The sequence below is a fragment of the Falco biarmicus genome, chromosome 13 (assembly GCF_023638135.1).
Source record: "Falco biarmicus isolate bFalBia1 chromosome 13, bFalBia1.pri, whole genome shotgun sequence".
NCBI lineage: Eukaryota > Metazoa > Chordata > Aves > Falconiformes > Falconidae > Falco > Falco biarmicus.
The window spans coordinates 11996993-12019617 of NC_079300.1; the positions used below are offsets into that span (position 1 = coordinate 11996993).

General features: G+C 40.3%; 1 protein-coding gene across 1 annotated transcript in view; it reads right to left on the bottom strand.

The window, feature by feature from the left end:
* Nucleotides 1-22625, bottom strand: part of PSMD1 (proteasome 26S subunit, non-ATPase 1) — a 75631-nt gene that overhangs the window by 49798 nt on the left and 3208 nt on the right. The window contains exons 3-16 of the mRNA XM_056358087.1: nt 22085-22158; nt 21667-21836; nt 20587-20792; nt 19157-19300; nt 18086-18312; nt 16610-16670; nt 14793-14921; nt 13512-13600; nt 12767-12845; nt 11792-11965; nt 10714-10825; nt 9881-10077; nt 9206-9301; nt 8626-8690 (exon numbers count right to left, since the gene is read on the bottom strand). Of these exons, the coding sequence (XP_056214062.1) occupies nt 8626-8690; nt 9206-9301; nt 9881-10077; nt 10714-10825; nt 11792-11965; nt 12767-12845; nt 13512-13600; nt 14793-14921; nt 16610-16670; nt 18086-18312; nt 19157-19300; nt 20587-20792; nt 21667-21836; nt 22085-22158 (1823 nt within the window). The remainder of the gene's footprint in view (nt 1-8625; nt 8691-9205; nt 9302-9880; nt 10078-10713; nt 10826-11791; nt 11966-12766; nt 12846-13511; nt 13601-14792; nt 14922-16609; nt 16671-18085; nt 18313-19156; nt 19301-20586; nt 20793-21666; nt 21837-22084; nt 22159-22625) is intronic.

The window sequence follows — 22625 nt, forward strand, 5'->3', positions numbered from 1 at the left end:
TCAGGTAACACTCTTGGAAAACCTAAGGACAGAGGGAGAAGAAAGATGAAGAGAAGATGCAGAACTAGGAAATAAAAAGACAACCTAACAGACAGCAGAGATCTTGTTTTAGCAACTGTATCTACAAGAACAGATCTGAACAAAGACATTACCTTCATTAGCAAGACATGACTGAAAAAATACGAGAATCACTGCAAGCTCCTGTAAGAAAACACAAGTTTGTTGTATGGTAACTAACGACAATGCTGCTCATGTGGTACTGACAAGTGAGACAGGAGGCTCAGGACTACATCCACGAGCATCATCTTAAAGTAACACAAATTCATAAAACGTATGTTTACATACTGTCTGTGAAGTGAGTATTTTTATAGCTTCAGCTTCCTTCATAAAGACAGCAGACTAATAAAAGGTTTGTGGTCACTTGCTAGCAGGACACAACTTTTTACAGGAGAAAGGGGTCATGCACATCCCATTTAAGCAAAAAAAAAGTAATTCCTTTCTCTGGAGTGAAATACTCTCAGTTCTCACAGAATACAGCCCATGCCAAACCAACCACTTGGCCAGCTCTATGGACTCAATATACCACATAAAGTTTCTGTGATAGTGAGGAAAGCTGAACTAGGTAACAGTGTAAATTAGTATTTTATCTGGCATATTTAATTTCTTTTTAAACTACTAGAGAAGCAAGACAGCCAAAAGGAAGCTCATCTGCAACATACAAGCACTATGGGAAGAAATACATTTTAGAAGAACATTGGATAAGTATGGGGTTTTTGTTGTTTCATTATTTAAAATACATTAGGAGATTTAGTCAATGTTCTGGCTGCCTATCTAATTAAAAATTACAGAACAGACATGGACATAAGGACTATAAATATATCCACCTCAGCAGTCTTTGCAGAAAGGAAAATAGTATTTGAAGCCTAACAGAATAAGTGCTTTGAAATGCAAATAAAGGGAATATCTTAAAAAACCTACACAAAACAGAAGAACCCAGCAAAACCAAACAAAAATTCCAACCTTTAAACCACCCTAAGAAACTGAGAAGCAAGAAGTTAGGCTAATCTCAGCTGTGGTGATATAAAGCACATTTTGTGAAGCCAGTCCCAGGCCATCTGAGGTTCTGTAAGTTGCAAGCCTTTAGTTCAGATTCTATCAGGAAACTTCTAGGCAGCCAGAAAAATTTATTCGTAACCCATCTTGTATTCTCCAAGTGTAAAACTCTTCCTACCCACATCACACCTGGCTATACTAGCACCAATTTTCACATCTATCAAAATAGAGTTAAAAAACCCAGCGTTGAACAGAAGTCAAGGCAATGAGAAGACAGAATGATGCTGTGAAGCTGTTCACTAGCATACAAGAGGCAAACTGACTTTTTTTTTTATGGTGCTTCACAGAAAGTGTGATTTTCTTATTGTGGAAAAATCCACAGCACTGCGAACTGGTATAAGAAATCAAAAGCATTAGTCCTCTAAATCTTTTTCTAGGATGTCATAAGTAACATCATAACAACATTAAAAGGTAAAGTAATGCAAACACAGTAAACCTGGTAAGGCCATACTGAACAACCTGGGACACTGGAGCCCAACGAGGCAGGACACAACACTTGCCAGAGCTCTTCTGGCTCCTTGCCTTGTAAGCTGGAGCCAGGAGTCCCAAAGTTCTGGCCAGTTCTCAGGATTGACTTAATATTACCCTGAAGCATTAGATTTCTTTCATCATATTGATAAAGGGGCCTATGTACAATTGCTAAGAAGCATTCTTTTGTTTCACTTCCCCTCTGGCTCTCTAGGTAACCATCAACGTGGCAAAAACAACAGTCAGGAGAGAAGTAACTTCCGTATTTTTGCTTTGGCATTTGACACCATGGCATTTACTGTCAGTAGCCATTCCCATGAGACACACTGTTTTCTCCAGTTGCAAAGAAAGGCTTTTGCCCTGCAGAACAGGAAAGGAAGCTTCTTAATTTTTAAATGGGAAGCTAGTTACAAAAACAGGTAAGATGGCTTGCTGAAATGTCCATTTTTACTCTTATTTTTAATAATTTACGTCAAACCTTATTTGTCTAGCCACATCTAAGATTCCTTGCATCCAAGCATCGAGGTCTTTTCCAATCTCTGGAAAATAACATCACGCTTTTAAAAATTAGAAGCTTCTTGCTCTCTGAAGGATTCTCTTTACAGATGCTCTAGACAGGTGATAGCAACTCATTTTCAAGCTCATTAAAACCCTGCAAAACAATTGAGTCCTTTATTCTGCAAGATGCACATCAATACTCACTAATAAAATCCAACATGGATTTTTTTGCCATGGAAAAAAAAATCATTAACTTCATTTAATGGCTTGAAGAATCTCAGCATTTTTTATTACTTATTTTGAACCTTCAGTTGTTGAACAGCAGTTTTAAAGCAAATTCCAGGATCTGGTCAGATAAGCAATTTATTAGTTATAAATCACACTGCTTAAAATGTTTAGTTTCTCAGTTAAAAAACCTTACTGTGTATAATCTGAGAAACTGAAAATATTTTTCTGGAATTAGAGATGGAAGACGGAACATACTAGACTGGTTTCTCTCCCTCTTCTCAGGCACACTGTGATTTAGTAATCTGAAAAATCTTTATATATAAGCTTATAGGCACTATAGGCAGTATTTTTAGGCCCAAAGGAGCAGGTGACTTCCTGACCGAGTTTTCAGCAGGGTACAAGCTAGGCTGAAAATACTATTTCAGATTTAAACCCAATATTAATTTACTTATCTGTGTAGACATTCCAGTTTACAGTAGGAAGTTCAAACACTGGCTGAGATTTCCAAAAGCTCTCAAGTGATATAAGGCTCTGAGCCCTATTTTCCAAAGTAAGTAAAAGCTCATGCATAGTCTAGAACTAAGATAAAACAATAGCAGGGAAAGAATTAGTGCAAGATGTCACAGCGTATTGTTTGAAACAATGAATGCATTTATGCAACCTGGTTGTACAGCTACAATTTCATTATAAGTTACATTAGTTTTGCAGAGATGTCAAGGGACTTCTCCAGTGCACTACAGCTTGGTCAGCAAAGACATACAGCTCTGTTTCCTGTAGCAGACCTGCAGATAAACACATTTTCAAATCCAAAAATACTTCAGTGAAAGTCTATGGCTTCTGATTATAGTAATATTTGTGTTACTATGAACCTTTCACTGAAAGGAACCCTCATTCTCCTCCCCCAATAAGACTGAATAAAAGAGATACAATGGGTTGGAGGATAAACAAAACCCTTTTAATTTTTCCTATGCAAGAATTAACAAGCAGCTATGTTTCACTGAACTCCTCTTCTTCACAATTAATACACTGAAAAAGTCACTGGTACAGATCACATTAAAGTGACTGTTAGCCTCATACCCAGTTACCCAGAAGATCTGCCATCTGCCTACTGGATAAAGGTAGGTTGTAGGAGTCAAAGAAAACAAACTGTCCAAGTCTTCCTGGAACAAAATCCAAGTATCTGATGTGTTTGCTTTAAAAAAAACAAACAAGCCTTAAAATATCAAAGGCTATGTAAACACAAAGAATACAAAAGCAGGAAACATTACTATTTCACTTGCATCATCCTAAAATGAAGAACTAAACATAAGACATGCAGAGTTCTCCGTGTTTGGGTAGCCTACACTTATCAGCTGAGACTACATCTTCCTTTCGGGATTCTCTAGAGGCTGCATTGTTCCCTCTCCTGCCCTTAGCCTTTTCCTAACAATATTGCACCAAGACAGAAGCAGCATCCCACAGCTTCAGTCCTGCTTCCCCATGTCTTTCATTCTCCTGGACTTAACTGCTGTAAGAGCATTAAACCTTTTTAGTTCATGCTTTCAAGCACTGCTGCATCCCACATTGAAGCCTTCTCCCTAACCTGATTTGTTATACCTATAAAACATCTACATCCTCATTTTGTAAAGAAACTATAAGTGTTTAGATATGCTGCAGCATTGCTCTGACATATAACAATATAAAAATAAAACTGACTACAGAAACCAACCACATCTCACTTCGTAATACAAAGATCAAGTCATGATCTAAACTGGTAAAAATTAAGCTGAAAACAATTCTTTCCATTTTTAAAAAAGTAAACCACTTTACATTTATTCTGTTTTCCATTTCATCATAATAGTCTTAAAAAAAGAAAAAGGCTGACCAGAAAGCCCCTTAAATGCCATTTTCCAACAGCCATGATCAATATTTTATAAACCACTTTAGTAGAAGGAAGGACTAATATATAAACATCAACAGTAAGGTATGTCTACTGTCTACAATCACTGGCAAAAGCAACAGGCCTGGGAGAACAGAGACACATTACAGTAGCCAAGTCAATACATCTCTTCTCTTCTTGGTATTTCACAACACAGCTTCTTGTACAGCCCTGCAGCCACACTGCCATCTCCAAACATCTCAAGCTTTATTCATGCCTCTGTACCATTTTCCAAGAACATTTTACTTAAGTGTCTCCTGTAAGGGATGGTCATTTTGAAAAACAGATGTAAAAAGTCTCAGGTTTTTATGCTGTGCTATTTTGACTGTCTTGCCAGTTGCACAAAGGAAGAAAGGCAGAGAGAGTTTTGAAACAATTCTCTTGCACCAGAGCATTTTCTGATAATTTAATATAGTGGCATGAAAACGATCAGTTACAAAATATGTAACTAGTGCCTAATTTTTGTAAGGCACTCAGCCGAAAGGCAAAAGCACCATACCAAGTCCTACAGCCAGCAAGCTGTGCTTTTGATCCCCAGCCTGCAAACTTGTGGACTGCTTCCAAGCAATCAGCAAAACCAGAATTAACACCAGCAACACTGCTGGTCAACAGGCTTAAATTCTACATACACGCCCCCCTGGAAAGCTTTCAGGAGTCCAAGAACAGAAAGAGGAAATATTGTGCTGTATGAACAGGACCCCACACTGTATTCTGCAGCTCAAGCAGTATGGATGGCTACTGCTTTGCTCCCTAGAGTGACTGGCCTGCAGATGTCACACAGCCAGGCAAGCATGCGTCCCAGTGTGTAACTGCTATAGCAGCGTTAACCCCTGCTCCCCTAATCCCTTCAAAATTCTTAAACCACAGCTGATGTTTTGAGCAATGCACAAGAGTCCATCAAGTGTTCCTTATTATACTTATACTGCTTACCCTCAAAGTACCACAGGACTTGCTGAGCAAATACAGCTAATGATCCTGTTGCAGAAGCAAGAATTTCACCAACTTTTCACCTTTGATCCAGGCAACAAAGACTACTTTGGAAAAGAATGCTGGAAGAGAACTCCTGAACACAACCAAAAGTGCATTTTAATTTTTTTTATGTTATTTGAGAAAGTAAAAGGCATTGCAGTTACACAAAAAACCCCAACTGATACTAATTTAAAGAGAGCCGTAACTACAGACTGTTTTCACTTGATATGTTAAGGAATACAAAAATTCTCTCAAGGAATTTTATGCTAAGGAAAGTACTGAATGGTATAACTGGGTAATTTGAGATCTTTCAAAACACACTAGAAAATTTAAACTTGCAATTCTTAGGAGGCAAAATCTAGTAACCTAGACTAGAACATCCTATTGAAACCTTGAATCATGGATTTTGAACACTGAAATAGCCACACACATTCTTTTGTAGACTTTTCTAGTAATTAATAAGTAGAAATACCCTAAGAAAAAATTCTGTGCTTAAAAATAGTTAAATATTAAAGGTAAAGCAAAATCTTGTTGCTTTAAAAATTAAATGTCATGTTTTATTACATTATGGTTTATCACATTTTAGTCTGTTACTGCTTTCATTAACTATAGTCCTAAAAGCCAAGCTGTGCTCTTGCATGTACATGGGGTGGCATGTATGTGCTAGCAAGGAAGACGCGCAGAGGTAAAGGAGGACAGAAAAGCCTTACAGAATGTTCTGCTATGCAAATGTATTGCCTAAAAATAGCTGGCTTTGTGACGTTCATGACACTTTTAGTACAAATCCAAGGGAAAGAACTTCGATTCACAGATTTTCTCCTTTTGTTACAGGAGAAAACTAGGTATTTATGACACAAAGCGAATTTGTGGGCTTCAGTCTGTCAGGAGCTCTGTCAAGTTCACCAATGGTGCTTTTAAGGAAATTACCACCATCTGACTGCATAACCTCCACCTTTGTATGGATTTTATTATTCCTATAGGAGGAACAGACAGAAGCACAAGTCTGTGCATACTCCTGCTGCTGCAGTGTACAACCCAGCAGATGAACTTGTACCTCAGGCATGTTCAACCCTAAATTAATGGCATGAATTCCCCAAGAAAAGTGTAGACTGCATCGAACAAATTTATTCTCTTATTTCAATCCTGATTTCACAGTCCTCTTTCTGGAGGCACATAGAATTCAATGACACCTCTTCTCACAGGGGCTTCGGTCATATCCTTCACTTCAGATGAAATTAATTTCTGGGGCTTAGTCCACTGTGTTACAGACCTGCTTACCTCCCATCACAAAACACTTCATTGAAAAGCTCTGTATACTGAGCACCTGGCAGACCACTGACTCTTGCCAGTATTAGTAGCTGTATTAGTAGCCCTTAAGACAGCTAAATCCAGTTAGACTTCAACAGCAGTCCTAAGAAAGAGATGTCATTTTCATAATGAAATCTGACAAACCCACAGCCCACTTGCTCTTTATGTCTCTGCATGCCTGCAGTGTTGAGATAAGCCAGAGCACACAATTAGTGCTAACTAGCAGTTCCAGCAAACAGGAAAGGTAAATGTAAAACCAGTTTCTAGATCCCTCAACCAGACAGTATTTCTTCCCAGGAATTGAAAAATGGCTTTTGGTTTATAATTAGAAAGAGGGGTACAGGGGGTAAACTGTGAGGTCCCCTAAGCAGAAAATCCCTTCTATCACTGCATGTGAATGCAGGGGTCTGGACCAGACAAACTAAGGGCTCCCTCCAGAACCGTGTCTTAAAAGCAAAACAACTGATCATGTATTTTGTCAAAGTTATCAAGTGAAAAGTGTGAGCAACTACAGCAGCCTGATGATCAGGTGAAAAGTTTTAGTCCTTTGCAACCAAGTAAGGTGGACACTGGAATTTACAAGAAAATACTTCTTCCTATTGTGCAAGCAAGTTTTGGACTGTACCCCTCCAGAAGGGGAAGGGAAGAGGCAGGATAACATCTGACCCACTGCAGAGCAGGTCAAAGAGTCAAGGATGATGTCACTCCTTTCCTCATTTCTAGATATGGAGAGAACAGGCAGGCCTAGAAGCATCTTGCTCCAACAAGATGCCAGCACATGATAAATGGTTCAGTTCAGAGCCTTGAAAGCTTCTCATTTTTGTAGGAGCTATCAACGTCCAATTACATGTTGCATTTGTTGAAAAGGAAAATTACACTGAAATCAAGAGATCAAAAGTGCTTTATCACAACCTGTTTGGAAAAAAGATGCCTGAAACTATGGAAGGCCTGCATGGAATTTGCCTTCTGTAACTGGCTTCCCCATCTATGTAAACAGACCCTTTGGCTTCAAAGAGAGTCGCAGATCGCTCTGCAGCAGGGACTGATCTCTGCTCATTGGAAGCAATGGAGCAGAAGCTCTTGGGAGACGCCTGTTGCCCACAGAGAGAATTTGTTCTGTTTGTAAAGTACATTTAATTGCAGCCAGAATATGCTTCAAATAAAACTGAGTGGAGCAGAACTATTTGTATGTGAGGAACAACGGTTAATGAAAAATTGACTGGTCATATCAGTAACCCAGGGGTTTTTTTAATACCATCTTTAAGCACCTCATCCTGTTTTTCAGAATGAATTTACAGACTGCCTACCAACCCAAAGATGATGTGAACAAAGATTTTTAAATTACAGTCCTGGACCCAAGTACGTGCTACCTCCTCCCAGACACACTCAAGAAGGTGCAGCTTGGCTCAGTGCTCAAATTACACAGATTTCTGTATTAACAGATGAAGGTGTAGTCCTTAGGGAGTCTTCTAATTCCACCAAAAAAACCAACCACAAAACCAAAACCATCCAAACACCTCGTACCTAAAAAAAAAACTATAGAGCTCTACAGAACACTATGAAATACCAGTTCAGTGACAGATTTCACTTCAGACAACCAAAACAAATTTCATGACTATTTTGTGATGGGCTCACATTACCACAACGTAAACTCAGTAACCCACCAGGGTTTAACATTTAACAGCGGATACTTAAAAAACAAAGACTATTTTGACACCCTTCTTCAGGTTATTTTTACCAAATTCACAGACTCCAGGAATGTTTCAGACAGCAGCTAAGCAGGCATATTTGTCTGAGCACTATTGCCTTTAAGAGGCCTAGCACAAGAGCTGTATACTTCACTTTTAACTCTCAATCTTGGCAAATATTAACTTTTCATTCTATTTGTCAACTTCATTTAACTCTATTCAGACAATTAAGCTGTAAGTCCGGAAACCTACAGAAAGGCTCATTAAGCATCTGCTGAACACTAAGGAAGGCTTCCAATTTTGAACCACGTTTTATTCTCCCTGAATTTTTTGACTTTTCAACCTCCACTCAGTTAGTAATTGAATCATTTTGTGATAGCATACACATTTCCTGAAAACTGAAGGCTGTGTAAGTGACCAAGGAAGATATTGTACCTGAACAGAATGAAACCAAGTGACTCAACAGCTGCCCGCCTCACGTCATCATTTACATCACTCACCTACAAAAGGGAAAACAGGACAGTCAGAACACAGCTAAAAACATTTGAGCACTCCGCAACATTTCAGGACAGGTGCCAGGCACACAAGTTAAAAAAAAAAAAAAAAAGAGACAGGATTAAAAAGTTAACACTCATGTTCAGCCTTAGCTGGAACAGCCTCACTCTTGTTCATACATTGTGACTGCAATCTTATCAGAGTGGACAGACCTCATCCTTTACAGCTGGCCCATCATTACAGAGATTATTCACCACAAACCCATGACCAACAACTTTAGGATCACATTTTATTTTTAACAGGTTCCTTTTTTGCGATACCAGGTTGAATATTCTTTTGCTGAAAGTCTGCTTATTCTAATGTCAGAAGACCCTGCTATTTCTATTCATAGTATTAAGGAAAGCTTTTACCACTTCACAATCTCTGATTTGGGCCAGAACATTAACACTGTAGACACAAATCCTGCCTACTCTCTCACCACAAACTTCTTGCTGTGTGCCTCTAAGCCCACAGTACTTACAGCCACATGCAGTAGGCGTCTGATAGCCTTGTTGTTCCCTGAGCCACAGTATGCCATAGCAACAGTATACATGCCAGAACGACGAAGAATTGGATCCTGGAAGATAAAGCATCAATATTTAACATCCATCCAAACAGGGACTCAGTAATTTTGACTTTAAATCTGTTGTACTCTTGGGCCCGGAATCTGAAAACAGGTAGCCTCAGTGCTTAGTTGTTTATTAGGGATCAGTAACAGGACAATCACCAAAGCAGGGTTGCCATTACCAGTTTCAGGGGGACAGAAAGTTGCTATACCACAAGGCTATCAAAGAGCATCTGGCAGATGTGTCATTCTGCTTCTTATTCACTATCTGCTATTGATCACTACTAGATCCTTGAGAATGACCCACCTACAGCATGCCTCACCTGTTTTTAACCATTACACCCTGTTTTGCTCCTTGTTGCAGCTCACAGGACCACGGAGACAGAGTACAAGGCTAAAGAATTAATAAAGCACTGTTGTTCTTGTATTTTTGATCAGTGAAACAACCTGTGAAACTCCCCCACTTCAGACCTATGCAAAAACTTCCCCGGTTTGAAACAACCAACCCAACATAGCTGGAGATTTCACAAAAGGACAGGAAGGTCACCCATGTAACAAAAGGGCCAGGGATTAAGTCACAGCTAAACTTACCTTGTCTCTGCAGAGACTCTCAATGAGAGCATCTGCCTCCTCCATCCTTCCGTACATGACCAGAGCAATTCCAACCGCAAGGCCTCGCAAAATCTTTTCATGCTGGGTTTCCTGTGCATAGCCAACCATGTCCTCAATAGCCTGAGCATTTTTAGACCCCAACATAACCAGCCCCAGTGCCAGGCCAGCTGCTTCACCTGCACAGCACAGAAAAGCAAAAAGTCAAGGAAACTCTGTCCCCAAAAGCAGTAACTATTTTATTTAGAGAATACACAAGATGTAGGCCAACAGATCACTTCTGGACACCACCATGCTCAGGAATCCCATTCGTTATTCATGGCCAAACGTGCCTGTAATGATAACCTACCAGCCACAACTTAGTACTCTTCCCTACCAAGTTCAGTTTTCCTTTCTGTGGGCCAAGAGCTGCAAAGATAATTTTCCTGTGAACCCCTGCAAGTGCAGCAGTAACCCTCACAAGCTTCTCCGAGCCTGTCTCTCAGCCAAAAAGGGTATTTGGCTCTGGAGATCAGCCATGCTACATAAAAAGCATACAAAAAAGGAAAAAATAAAGCAAAATAATGTACTGTTTAAAGACCTAGCATATCTTGCCAGTATTTGGCATCGTGCCACAGACCAGTCCTGACATGACCTCTGAACATTACTGCAACATAACTGAAGAACCATGCTGATCAGGAAAAGGTAAGTAAATAAAACACAGCTAAGGCAACCTAGAAGCAATCTATGCTGCCTACAAAAAAACTGAAAAAAATCCACCAAAAAAACCAGATAAGGCCTCAGATGGTTATTTACTTTTGAAGCAGAACATTTACCTGTTACCGCATCATCTTGGTATAGATTTGTTTTGAGCAAATCGTACACATCTTGACGTGCTGTCCCCATGGCAGCCAGACCCAAACCCAGGCTACCACCATGCCGGACAATCTAGAGAAGCATATACAAGTTCAGTCATCATAAAACCAGGAACAATATGACTTCAGCTGAAGTAGACAACTTTCCATCAATATAAAGCTGCAAACTTTTAGCCCCACACCACCCAAAATGATCTCTTGACCTGTCAGAAATACCACTTTCACCACCTCAGGCAGTGACTCTGATGAAAGAGGCAGAAAATAGAGGACAAATAGCAGTTCAAAAGCCCATAAACAATGAGTATCAGAAGCTTTACACATAGCACAAGAGATGTTCTAGTACCTTTAAGGTCTTTTTCCTTATGGTTTATGTAAAACCATAAATCTGTACCATGTATAAAAATTGTTGCCTAGCTTTCAAATAGAAAGGTAAATCAGTACCCACTTAAACATCCTACATCCTCTTTTGTTCTGCGAACAGTTACAGGAAAGGCTGTATATTTGGAATAAAATGAGTGGGATCCATTCACAGAATTTTTAAAGACAGAGTCTGAAATTCTCCAAAGAGAAGAAGGGAACATGCTGGGAAAATACTAACCTATTCCTAACTTACAAAAAGAAGTATTTTACTTTACCACTTACTGTTTGTAGACCTTTATGAAAAGTCTTTTTTTTAAAAAAAAGATGCATTAAACCTACAGGTCAGCAGAAGCACTTTGTGGTTTATTCCTTTGACAGCTAAGTCATCAGCAATAGCAGTGCCTGAATACTGCAGGCCTGCCAGCAAAACAAAGTAGATGTACAAATAGTAAAAACAATGAAGCTAGATTCACTGTCAAAACATGTAAGAATTTTCTAAAACTCATACCTAAGCCTTGAGCAATAGGTCATTAAAACCAAACTTAAAGCCCACAGGAGGTGTAAGTATCACATTACTGCCACAGTGTTAGTTACCTCTAACCCCCACTTCTAAACCAGCTAGCACCCCTCCCAGGTATTCCCAAGAACACAAAGGTTCGGAACCAAACCCAGTACATACATCATTACTGGCATTCTTCAGCTGGTTCAGCAAATAGTCAATGATGTCCCCACCGTGGTTAGCATGAATGAGGCCCAAGGCATAGAGACCACCACCTTCCTGGTAGGCTGACCCTGGGGAGGTGTCCTTGGGTAGGTATGTTGCCATTAGCTGTAACGCTTCTTTCTCATGACCCTGTATGTCCAGTGTCCAGCAGGAAGGGAAGACAATGAGAAGGTGAAAAAAAAACAGTGTATGCAAAGACTTCACGATAATATTTAAACACGTCATGAGAAAACGTGTTATAGCCATTACTTCCTCCACAAAAATCAGCCTTTCAGTACTGTACAATCAGCAAAGTATCCTTCTGCACTGGAGTTTAACCACAGTACACAAGTATTCATCAATCACTTGGTCACTGATCTAAACCAGGACAAATCTGGCCTGAAGCTACAGATTCGTTCACTACAGCACTTTAATGAGGGTTGAGGCACACAAGACAAATACAAAGACTTCTTGCTATTTCAAAACATCCTTAAATACACCCTCCCTGTGAATGAATTTTAAGAAAATGACCACTGCTTAGGTCACCATTCAAACCTGCTGAAACTTGCTACAGTAAGGACTTTAGTACTGTCCCGAAACCACTTAAGAAATAATATACCTGTAATTTTAAAAGCTAGAAACTATTGACTCTGTTCAACTCACAAAGGAAGAGAAAAGCTAGGAAGACAACTCTCTCCTTGAGCCATATTACCCTACCACCTTTTTGATAGGCAGCAAAACATGCCATAAAATACATCGATACCAGACGAGATGGACTTGTCAAAGCACAGCTTTTCTTTAGTGCAAAGACACAAACTATATTACAGCTGTGCCTTGCAATAGCCTAGGCAAACTGGAGTGCAGGCATCATTCAGAATCCCCAGTTCAATGTTTTCAGCGTTCACAAGTCAAGCATTTATACTGAACAGAGGAAGATCAATGCAATGTTACCTTGTGTATAACACCCAAGCTGGCAGTGGCAGTAAACTTGGCCCAGTTAGTAGCTCTGGCCAACCACTCCAAATTGTCTCTGGAAGACAAAAAGAGAAAGGTTATACAAAGTTTTTCATACAGCCCATTCCTCATCCTGCAAGCTGGGTTTCACAGTACTAAAGACTGCTTTCAAACCAGAAAGCAGCTCCAAAAAGCAAGAAGGCTAGCCACATTTCCATGTTATACCTCTCTCTCCTTCATCAGCCCTGATTCTTGGCTGGTCATAGTCAAGCTTCTAGATACTCAGTAAAAGATTAAGAACAACTGCTCAATATCCAGCCCATCAACTCTCTGGGAGAGACTCCAGCAGAGCTTCCGGAACTTTCCTCAAGTCCCTGGTAAGGTCAGCCCTGACATTTTCCTTCCAAGAGTCATTCAGCACTGTCAACCTCTACCAAAAAAGACAACATCATCTCAGAAATTCTCCAACTAGAAAACAGACAGAATGGAAATTCCAGATCTCCACTCTCCAAACTGTTTATATGGTTAGCAATCACATAAAGCCAGTTTGTGAGGACAGAGAACAGGAAGCAATTCCAGCTTCTTCCTTCTGCCGCCACATTAGTTTTCAGACTCTTTGTTTTTACTTCTCTAAGCCTATGAGAGTCCTGCAGCCACCCTTTTGGAAGTATCAAGTTAGTAGGACAACAATGTTGTTCAAACACCTCTAAATGACACTGGAGTTTCCTTGCCATAGATTTACCTAAGGAACTGATCACTGGTTGTACCACAATGCATAAAGGAGTTTGCTATAACCGTTGCTGTATGACATACGGAATTCCGCACCGCGTCCTGAAAGAACAAAAACAATCAGTATCACCAGTCAGCAAGAGATATGCCCGAGGTTGCTTAACATGCTTGCCAGTACACCAGAAAAATGATTGTAATTATGCTCAATTTAACCAGTAATTTCCATTTAATCAAAGTTAATAGACTGTTAATACATTCTAACATACCCTCAACCCATCTTTCCAGTGCAAACCAATCCTTTCTATGAGTTTCTGTCAGAGATGCGATTACTTCAGTTGCAGCTGATCTGGAGAACCCCACCCTCTGGTTCCCAGAGCTAAGCACTGCAGAGCATGAGCTGCTGACATTTTCAAGCCATCCCTGGAACACTATGCAGGATCACTCCCAAGCACTTAACCAGCAGATGGAGATTTTCCAATACATCCAAAGTGCCTCTTGAAACAAATGAACCCACCGACAAGCATCCCCTACCATTTTTGCTGATGACATGCATCTCATTTCACACAAAAAACTTCTATGGTTTCTAATAATCATTTAGCTTTAGAGTCTAATTTATCTGTAAGTTTTCATTTGCCCACCCTCAAGTAACACCGTTCAAAACAAAACCAGTTACTCAAATCACTATCGCTGCCTACGTTACATTATCTGACTGGTTTTGTCTTCAGTGTGGAAATACTAGTCTCTGAGCACCTATCTGAATTTCTATAGCCAAACTGAAGGTCTAGTCTCACATAACATCACATCACACTTCAACCCAGACACCAACATACTGTAACCTACAGTCCTGGCTCACTCCCTCCCTCTCCAACCAGCAGCATTTGCAATGGATTGGTCATGGAGCTGGAGGGTGAGTTCATCCATCTTACTGACCAGATGGAAAACAGGCCCACCGAAAGGAGGGGGGGGGGGGGGGGGGGGGGGAGAGAAAAGGATTAGTTTCTATAACCAATCAGAAAAAAAATAAATCAACACGTTAATAGCAGCTTGTCATTATGTCATACTACCTGTAAGTTAGAACAATCTAATTATACAGTCCTGTTCAGATGCAATCAGCTCTTAAGTCAGGCCTCACACATTTGAGTTTTAAATGTTAACTTATCACAACTGAAAAACAGATTTGTAACCTCAGAACTCAGGGAGGCCATGCTAAAACGTGATGTTGTGAAGTAACAACAATGTGGTCAAAGCAATACAGGATGAATCCAAGGCAACCATATCTAACAAAGCCTCTTACCTTTGTGTTTTTGAGGATCATGAGGTCTGTATTGTTGTTTCGTATTAAAAACTGCAGATGTAACTCAATGGCCATTTCCCCACTTAAAATTTTAATCATTTTTGAGATCTGGTCCTTAGGTTCTGGGTTCTTCATATACAAGCAAAAAGAAGAAAAAACATGAGAACCCAACTATAGCTCTAGTTAAAATACAGTTCACAAGAAGACGACACCCTGGTATGTTCCCATCACCAAATTCCAAAATCTATCTGGTTTTAGGACTAAAAGGACATTGTTTCTGCCCTTGCTGCGCAAGCCCAAACCTCCCAGATAATCAAGTCCCTTTGTGCACTACAGTGCAAATGGGAGAAGAGACTTTGAAAAGAAATTTATTCTTTCATTGAAAACAAAAGGATCTGAGTGACATCTGATATTCTGCAAGCTGCTGTTTGGCCTTACAGATACAATGAGTCTCCTGCAAGAGGCAAACACTTTCACAAACATGAACCTGCACTTCCAGGAAAGTTTTAATGGAGAGGACCACAAAGCCACAACACACTGCATGACCCTGCTGAGCTGCACCATCATTCTTGTAAGCTACAGACTTTATCTAGGCTAGCAGAATCAGGAACGTCTCATACGTTCATCTTCCAGAGCTCTTTGAAAAAGCCTCCTTCTTCCTCATGATGGAAGAGTTTCCCCAGATTAAGCTCCAACTCAATGAAAAGTACACTGCAGCTCTTTGTGCTGACATTGTTAGCTGGTCAGAGACAAGCCAAGCATGAGTAGTTTAGCCCTTAAACTAATCTTAATTATCTCTTTGTAAGCAGCATTCTGAATTGTGGAAGATTAAGCTAAAGACTATTTCTGGCCATATAGATTGCTTTTATGTACTCATCCCTTGGCACAGACAGCAATGCCAACGCAGCAGAATGATTCAAGACACCCTTCTTGCACAAAAGCACTGTTTACAGGTTCCTTGACAGAGCAAGAAATTTGACCCCTTTTGTTTTCCTTGTCAAATATAATTCCAAGAAAACACTTCTGTTTGCTCTCTCTCAAAGATTCCCAAGCCTAGTTTGCAAACATACACCATGGGGAACAAGAAAAAAGAACTTGTCTTGGGTTTAAGTTTCCTCTCTAGTAGCATTTCCTTTCTTCAGCATTGGAAGCGTCGGAATTGCATTAGCTACTCTACATTCTGAAATGCAACCGTATGTGCATGTTAGAAGTGTACTCACTTTCTCCAATACTTGGGAAAAGAAAGTAAACAAAAAGATTCTAACCACCTGGTCCAGCAACACAGCCACCATGCTAGCCAGAGGCAACACCTTTCTCCTTCACGGAAAAGAAATTACACTATGTCAGCATCCCCTCCTGCCATTCCTGCAGACTGGCATCAGTTCTACCTGGTCAGAACTACAGCCAGATTTCAGAAGGAGAAAAAAAAAAAAAAAACATGTCAAGCTAATTCATCAGCTGAGGTTCTCAGCAGCAGTCAAATTTCAGGCCCTTCATTCGGGAAGGAGTTAATAATTTCAGTATCAACAGAAAGCAAACACATAAGCCAGATCCTTCTGTTCCCTTTTTCAGAGCTCAGTTAATTCCTGCAGAGATCTACGCACTTTTGACTCTCCCCGCAACCTTCAGCATCTGAACTGCTGGACTTTCAGACTGTCAGATGTCTGGTCTTCAGAGATCATCGGTCACCTTGTCTCCAAGCAAGACAGAAGTAGAATTCTATTCTTCATTAGCCAAACCAGTCTGGCAACCCCAGAGGTTCAAAGAGAACGCATGAGAAATACTAAGCAAGGAATATTTTTGGAAATGGCACTCACATTTTCTGCAGACTTCCCTGCACAAGTGCTTCCTGGTTTCTCTTCTGCTTCCATAGCATCACTGAAATAAAATAAAATAAAATGAAAAATGCAACCCAGTTCATCACTTGTAACTAGTCAAGCACTGTAATTATGGCTGAACACTGTCCTGAAAGAACAGCCTGGGATTTGGAGAGGATGACTGGAAACAGGACTTTGTTAAGGCAGGGGCTGACTATCTGGAGGTCACTGCTGAGAAGCAAACTCCTCCCCAGTCCAATTTTCAGGGAACTTGAAGAAGGCCCAGAAAACCTCACCCTCTAATTCCATCTATAGAGGCAACAAAAACACAGAAGCTTGTAGGGAATGAACAGGCAGAGACAGGTGAGGAAACAAGGTCAACAAACAAGGCAGCAGGGAGATAATTACATCCTCACCCAAGAAGCTTTGAGCTCATTACTATTAGGACGGTTGCTAGAGCATCGAAATGGAAATGAAACATATTAAGCTGCTGTTAGCACCCTGTCCCAACACTTCACAGACTGACTTATAAATTATCCTGTGCCTTTCCTTTTATTTGACTGGAAGAGAGGAAAACGCTTGCTATGCACAGATCACTGATTTAGAATCAGTTCCTCAGAGCTGCATTAGCCCTGATATTTAATCAGCCTTGATCTAGGCCATGTTTCCATCACATGCCATCAGAGACAGTGCAGTGATCAGGCTGAGTACAAACACAAGAGCTCTGATGATTAAAGAGCACATTGAGCACAAACATCTTCCATGCTGCCCTCGACCCGGGCAGCAGCCTTAGCATGGATTGGTCAATCCTCTAAAAACAGAGGTTTAAAACAAAACTACCTATGTCGATTACCTGCAAGCCATCAAAAGAACAAATAAAGAAGATGGAATGGTTAGTGCCAACTTTGTCCTAACAGCAGCTTCCTGCAGCTAAGATCCAGTGATGTTGACGCCTGAACAAGTTTTAAGTGTCCGGACTGTAACAACTCAAACTAGATTTGAACTAGCAACTTTTAACTGTAAGTACAAAAGGGTCTACAGTGCTACAGGATCATCTGAACTCTCCACCCACAAGCAGCTAGCAGAAGACAAGCTATGGTGTGAAACCAAACTTGCACATAGCTGCAATGAGCTTTTTGCTTGAACTTTCCCCTTCTTTAACTTCACAAGCTGCTGCAAAGACAACACAACATCAGAGTGTTCCTGAGCAATTCACACTATGGCTTAATGAAACACTGCTCATTAGCTGAGCCACAATAACTGCACCATACTTACCTCAACTGCAAAGGAAAACCCATTCTTTCAAACAAGAGTGGATTCTGGTAATGCCCTGAGTAAATAGCACGTATAGCCTACTATCCTGACTTAAATGAGAGTAACTCAATTGTTTGTCAGGGCACACATGAACAGAACAGGAGGCTCCACTAGAGCAGGACTGTAACCAAACTGCACCTCTTCTCAAGCCAATACCCTCACCTGTCTTTCTCCGATCCAGGGACGGTGCCGGTGTTGGTGGAACCAGGCACAGAGGCAATGGGAGTGCCAACCGTGCGGAGATTCTGGATCACAGAAGACAAGAACTGCTGGCTAGCACTTTCATACAGATCAAAGCAAATTTGGTAGGCCATGAGAAGGTTATCTTCCTTCACCAGTTTTTCCAAGATGTCACTCACAGCCTGTGGGTCATCCAGGAATATCAGGCACTGAGCAGAAGGATGAACAGAGAAAAAAAAAAAACGAATCAGGAGAAGAAATGACATACTTCAGAATGAGAAAGCAACACTACCTGAGACCACACCCCATTTTCCCCATTCCCTCACCTGCTGCTTCCACAGAACACCCCTTCAAGAAAGAAAAGTTATCTCTGTCTCATGGAAGATAATAGAAGTCTTTGAAGAGTTTTCAAAGATCAGTTAAAAAACAAGTACTACAAGTTCAAGACACACCATTCAGGCCTTCCTATTGCTGCAGCTTTACCTTTGGAAACTGACAATGCTGTCCTACTAAACACAGAAGCTTCAAAAGCACATTAAAGAAGGATCAGTTATTTTGTATCGATGTCTCAGCTAAAATGGAACAGGCCTAACACTCCTGAGTCACATGTACAGGGCATGCCAAGACTGGCAGAGGCCTGAGAACCTCTCAGTAACTTCATTACTGGTTGTCTAAACAGTTTCAGACAATGGCTTACCAAAAAACAAAGCACTGTAAAAGCTCTTTGGAGGAATAAATAAAATTCCAAGCTGTGCATCTACCACCTGATACTCTGATACATAGACTTGAAACATTCTGTCAGTTGCCTACATCTCCATGCTGTCTTTGAACATTTCTTTCTCTATAAATTGACCAAACGTGGAATATTTGCATCTCTTTCAAATTGATCTCACTTTGACATATATTTGAAGAACACAACCAGGAAAAGATATTTCATTTAACTTTTAAAAAAAAAAAAAAATCAAAGAGAGAGATCAGGTAGCTCTCAACTCAAATGCATCTAAAGAAGAGTTACTTTTGATTGATCTTCAAACATCACTCCAAGAAGTTTACCTGGCACACATTGATGAAGTCCGGTTTCTCCAGATTCATGTAGATTTTAACTAGAACTCTCAAGACTTTATTGCGGAACTGTTTATTCTGCATCAAAGACATACAGAGCTTCAAGCTGTAGGCTAGCATCCCAGGAACATCATTCTGAAATAAAATTCAAGGATATCAAGTCTGGGTTTGGACTAAGAAGTAGGATTTACAAATTCAGACAAAGCTACCTCCTTTCTATTTTAAAAAGCAGAGCAAAAGACATGCATATGTAAACCTTCACAGTTTCCCATTTTCAGAAAAGCTTATATACAGGTGTATTGCAGTTTAAAGAAATATTACTACCAAAAATGTACAGGATCAATATATAATTCAGTAGTTAAAACACATAAAAGATTAAATCAAAAGTTCAATACCTATTACCACTTCCTCACCTTTCTTACTTGAATAATCATTCTCTTGGTGCAGTGAAATTCACTGCACCAACACGGAACATCAGCAAAACAAACCACGCACCAAGAAAAGATCCCCAACACACCTGTTTCTTGCTAGAGGCTGAGAAACAGATTTGGTTACTAGACTTCAGAAAGGTAATTTGAAATGAGGGATCTATAATGGGCAATTAAGTCAGTAAACGCACAGGACAGCGAACAGCAGACCAAGCAAGATGGATGCCTTATGATTATCATTCCCATATACAGGAGTGGGAGATATCCAAAAACATGGGAAAGCTGTAAATTGAAAAGTGGTAAATTTTAATGAATTTAAGCAAAGTGTCTGGCATATGCTTGAGATGCTGCAGCCTAACAAGATTACACACAACCACTGAGCTGCTGCAGCTACTACAGGCATGCTTCTCTTACTGCCATTACTAGGTAACATGACTTACCTTAAACCCTCAGTGAAGGATGTTTAAGCTGGACTGTGCTGCCTTGCAGTCAGGGCAGGCTAAGACTGCACACAGCCAGTTACCAAAAAAAGAGAGCAGCTCACCCAACTACTGGATTTTTTTGTTTTGCCTGCCATAAATAAATCACCTAGCTCTAAGGATCCCTTCCCAGAGTGAATTACAGCACATGACACAACAAGAGCTGTTCTTACACTACACCAGACCTAAGGTCTGCCTAGTCCAGTATCTTATCTCTGCCAGTAGCTGACAGGGAATACCATAAGAAGAGGGCACATAGCCAAGGCTTCTTGAAAATATTCTCCCAGCAACCTGCAGCTTAGGGATTTCTTAAAGGTAGGGGTCTCTCTATACTTGACAGCCCTCAGCGGCTCTGTCTTCCATGAACATGTTGAACTTAACACCCCGAGTTTCATTTTTTATTCTGTTCATACAATACAGAGCAAGTTCCACAGCAACATGGATCTTGCACTTCACTTCTGGATCCATACCTGGAAGAGACTAGCTACATGCACCTCCTGTCTCTTGCACATACCGACTCAAGGATGGTTTTCTCAAAGATGTCCAGCCTGCGTGTCTCTAGAGCAATACCGATAGCCTGCTTGTACTTGTGGTCATCCAAGCACCGCTGGAACATTTTGTTCACTATCCCTTCTAGCCTTTCATCGACAGGTTTCTTCTCCCCTTCTGGCAGCTCCGCATTCTCCACACACTGCTTAGTATAGTGGTCGATACATTTTGCTGAAAAGATATTGAACAAATATGGGGAGGGGGCTGTCAGCTTCCTAGATGTTTGCAGGTTTTTTTACAGATGAAGAAACAAGCATGTACATACACACATTCTACCAGCAAATACAGGATATGGGAAACTACACAAAGGTGAGGCACAAGAACCGTTTGTACAGTCATATACAGATAGTAGTGGAAGCTACTTGTATTCTCTCCTAACAAACTCTGATTTTAGTGCTGAAACCAAGTAGATAAAATGGAACCATGGACATTATCTTTGTTCAAGTGGCATTATATTTTAAATAAATGAGGAAACAGCAGTAGGAGACTTCCTAGCTCCATGGTGAGCACTAGCTGGAGAAACTGAAAGCCAATCCTGGTCCATCCAGCCTGTACAAGGTAAGTGATACCAGCAGACAAGACTTTTAGAAGTCATTCAAATTATTCATGAATTCAACATCTGAGTTGCTATCTTGCTAAGGGTTGACCAAAAAAAAACCACCAGTACCCCTCAGTTAGGTGTGCAGCTTCACTTATTAGCCATTTATTTCCAAAGTTATGCTGAAATTGATAATACTACTAGCATGCAAATGAGAGAAAGGAAAATAAACAATGAAAGCAATTTTCCTATTAGGAACTCACAATAAAATACAGGTTAATAACAGGAAAAAAAATGCCAGAACTTTTAAGTCAGTTCCATTACAGAATCCAAAGGAGCAGAAAGAAAACACAAATAAGCTGGGAAAAATTAGTTACAGCATCAGTTGAAACAAATACAAGGAGAGGAAGAGGAGTATGGAGAACAGCAGCTAAAACAAGTAAAATCTCGAAGTCGCAGTAGTTTTGACAACACATGAGCTTTTCTTTTGTAGCAACAGTTGCTCACCAATGATAGTCTCCACATATTCCGAGTTGTCATTGACATTGAAGAGGTCACCTGCTCCCAGGGCATAGTTCAACGATTCCTCAAAAGCTCCCAGGTGGTAAAAAACTTTTGAAGCAACTAGGGCAGCAAACTGCCGGCTCCGAAAGCCCTCATCTTCATAGAGAACTTCACTGCAAAGAAGAGAGATAAGAGCATCAGCTCTGTGTGCTCTGTTCTCTTTAAGGCCACATGACAGCTTGATCAAACTTGCACCTTTGGGACTACAGCTCCAACCCCACATCAACTTTTACTAGGGCTTTCTAGAAAATACGGAGCTAGATGCTGTACTAGCTAGTATCAAGCAACCAGAACTGCATCCACTTCATATTTCACGTTCTTTTTAAGCAGCACGCCTGAAGACAGACATGTTTTCTCTTACATTTTGTCCACTGACTCAGAGATTTCTGCCCAGAAGTCATTGACAACAGCATTCAACTTGTGAAGAGCAAACTCCTACAAAAGATAATAAGTTTATCACATAAAAATACGCATTTATTATCTCTGCCCAGTAAAAATGAAGTATCACCCGAGACTGATAACATAAACCCTGACCCACTTCAACAGCAAATTCTACTTTAAAAGATCTTTGCAAGGCCTTTACAAATAAAGGGCCGTTCATTTAACAGGTAAGACAACCCTGTATTCCTTCCCATGGCGTCTGTGATGAATGACTGGCTAAAATGACTGATGGTGAAATTCCTTAAAATACAAAGTTTTCTAGGTCTTTGGGCAACCTCTGTGTAGCATATAGAACTGACCTGTCGTCTATGCCAGTCAACTCTATTTATTTATTTGGACACAGTAATTTAGTAGATAAACAATACCCAGACTAGAACCAGCCCACTTGAAATCAGTTCAGAGCAAAAGCAGGGCTCATTCGGATATATCACCACCCATGCCTGTTTCCAAGCAAAATATTT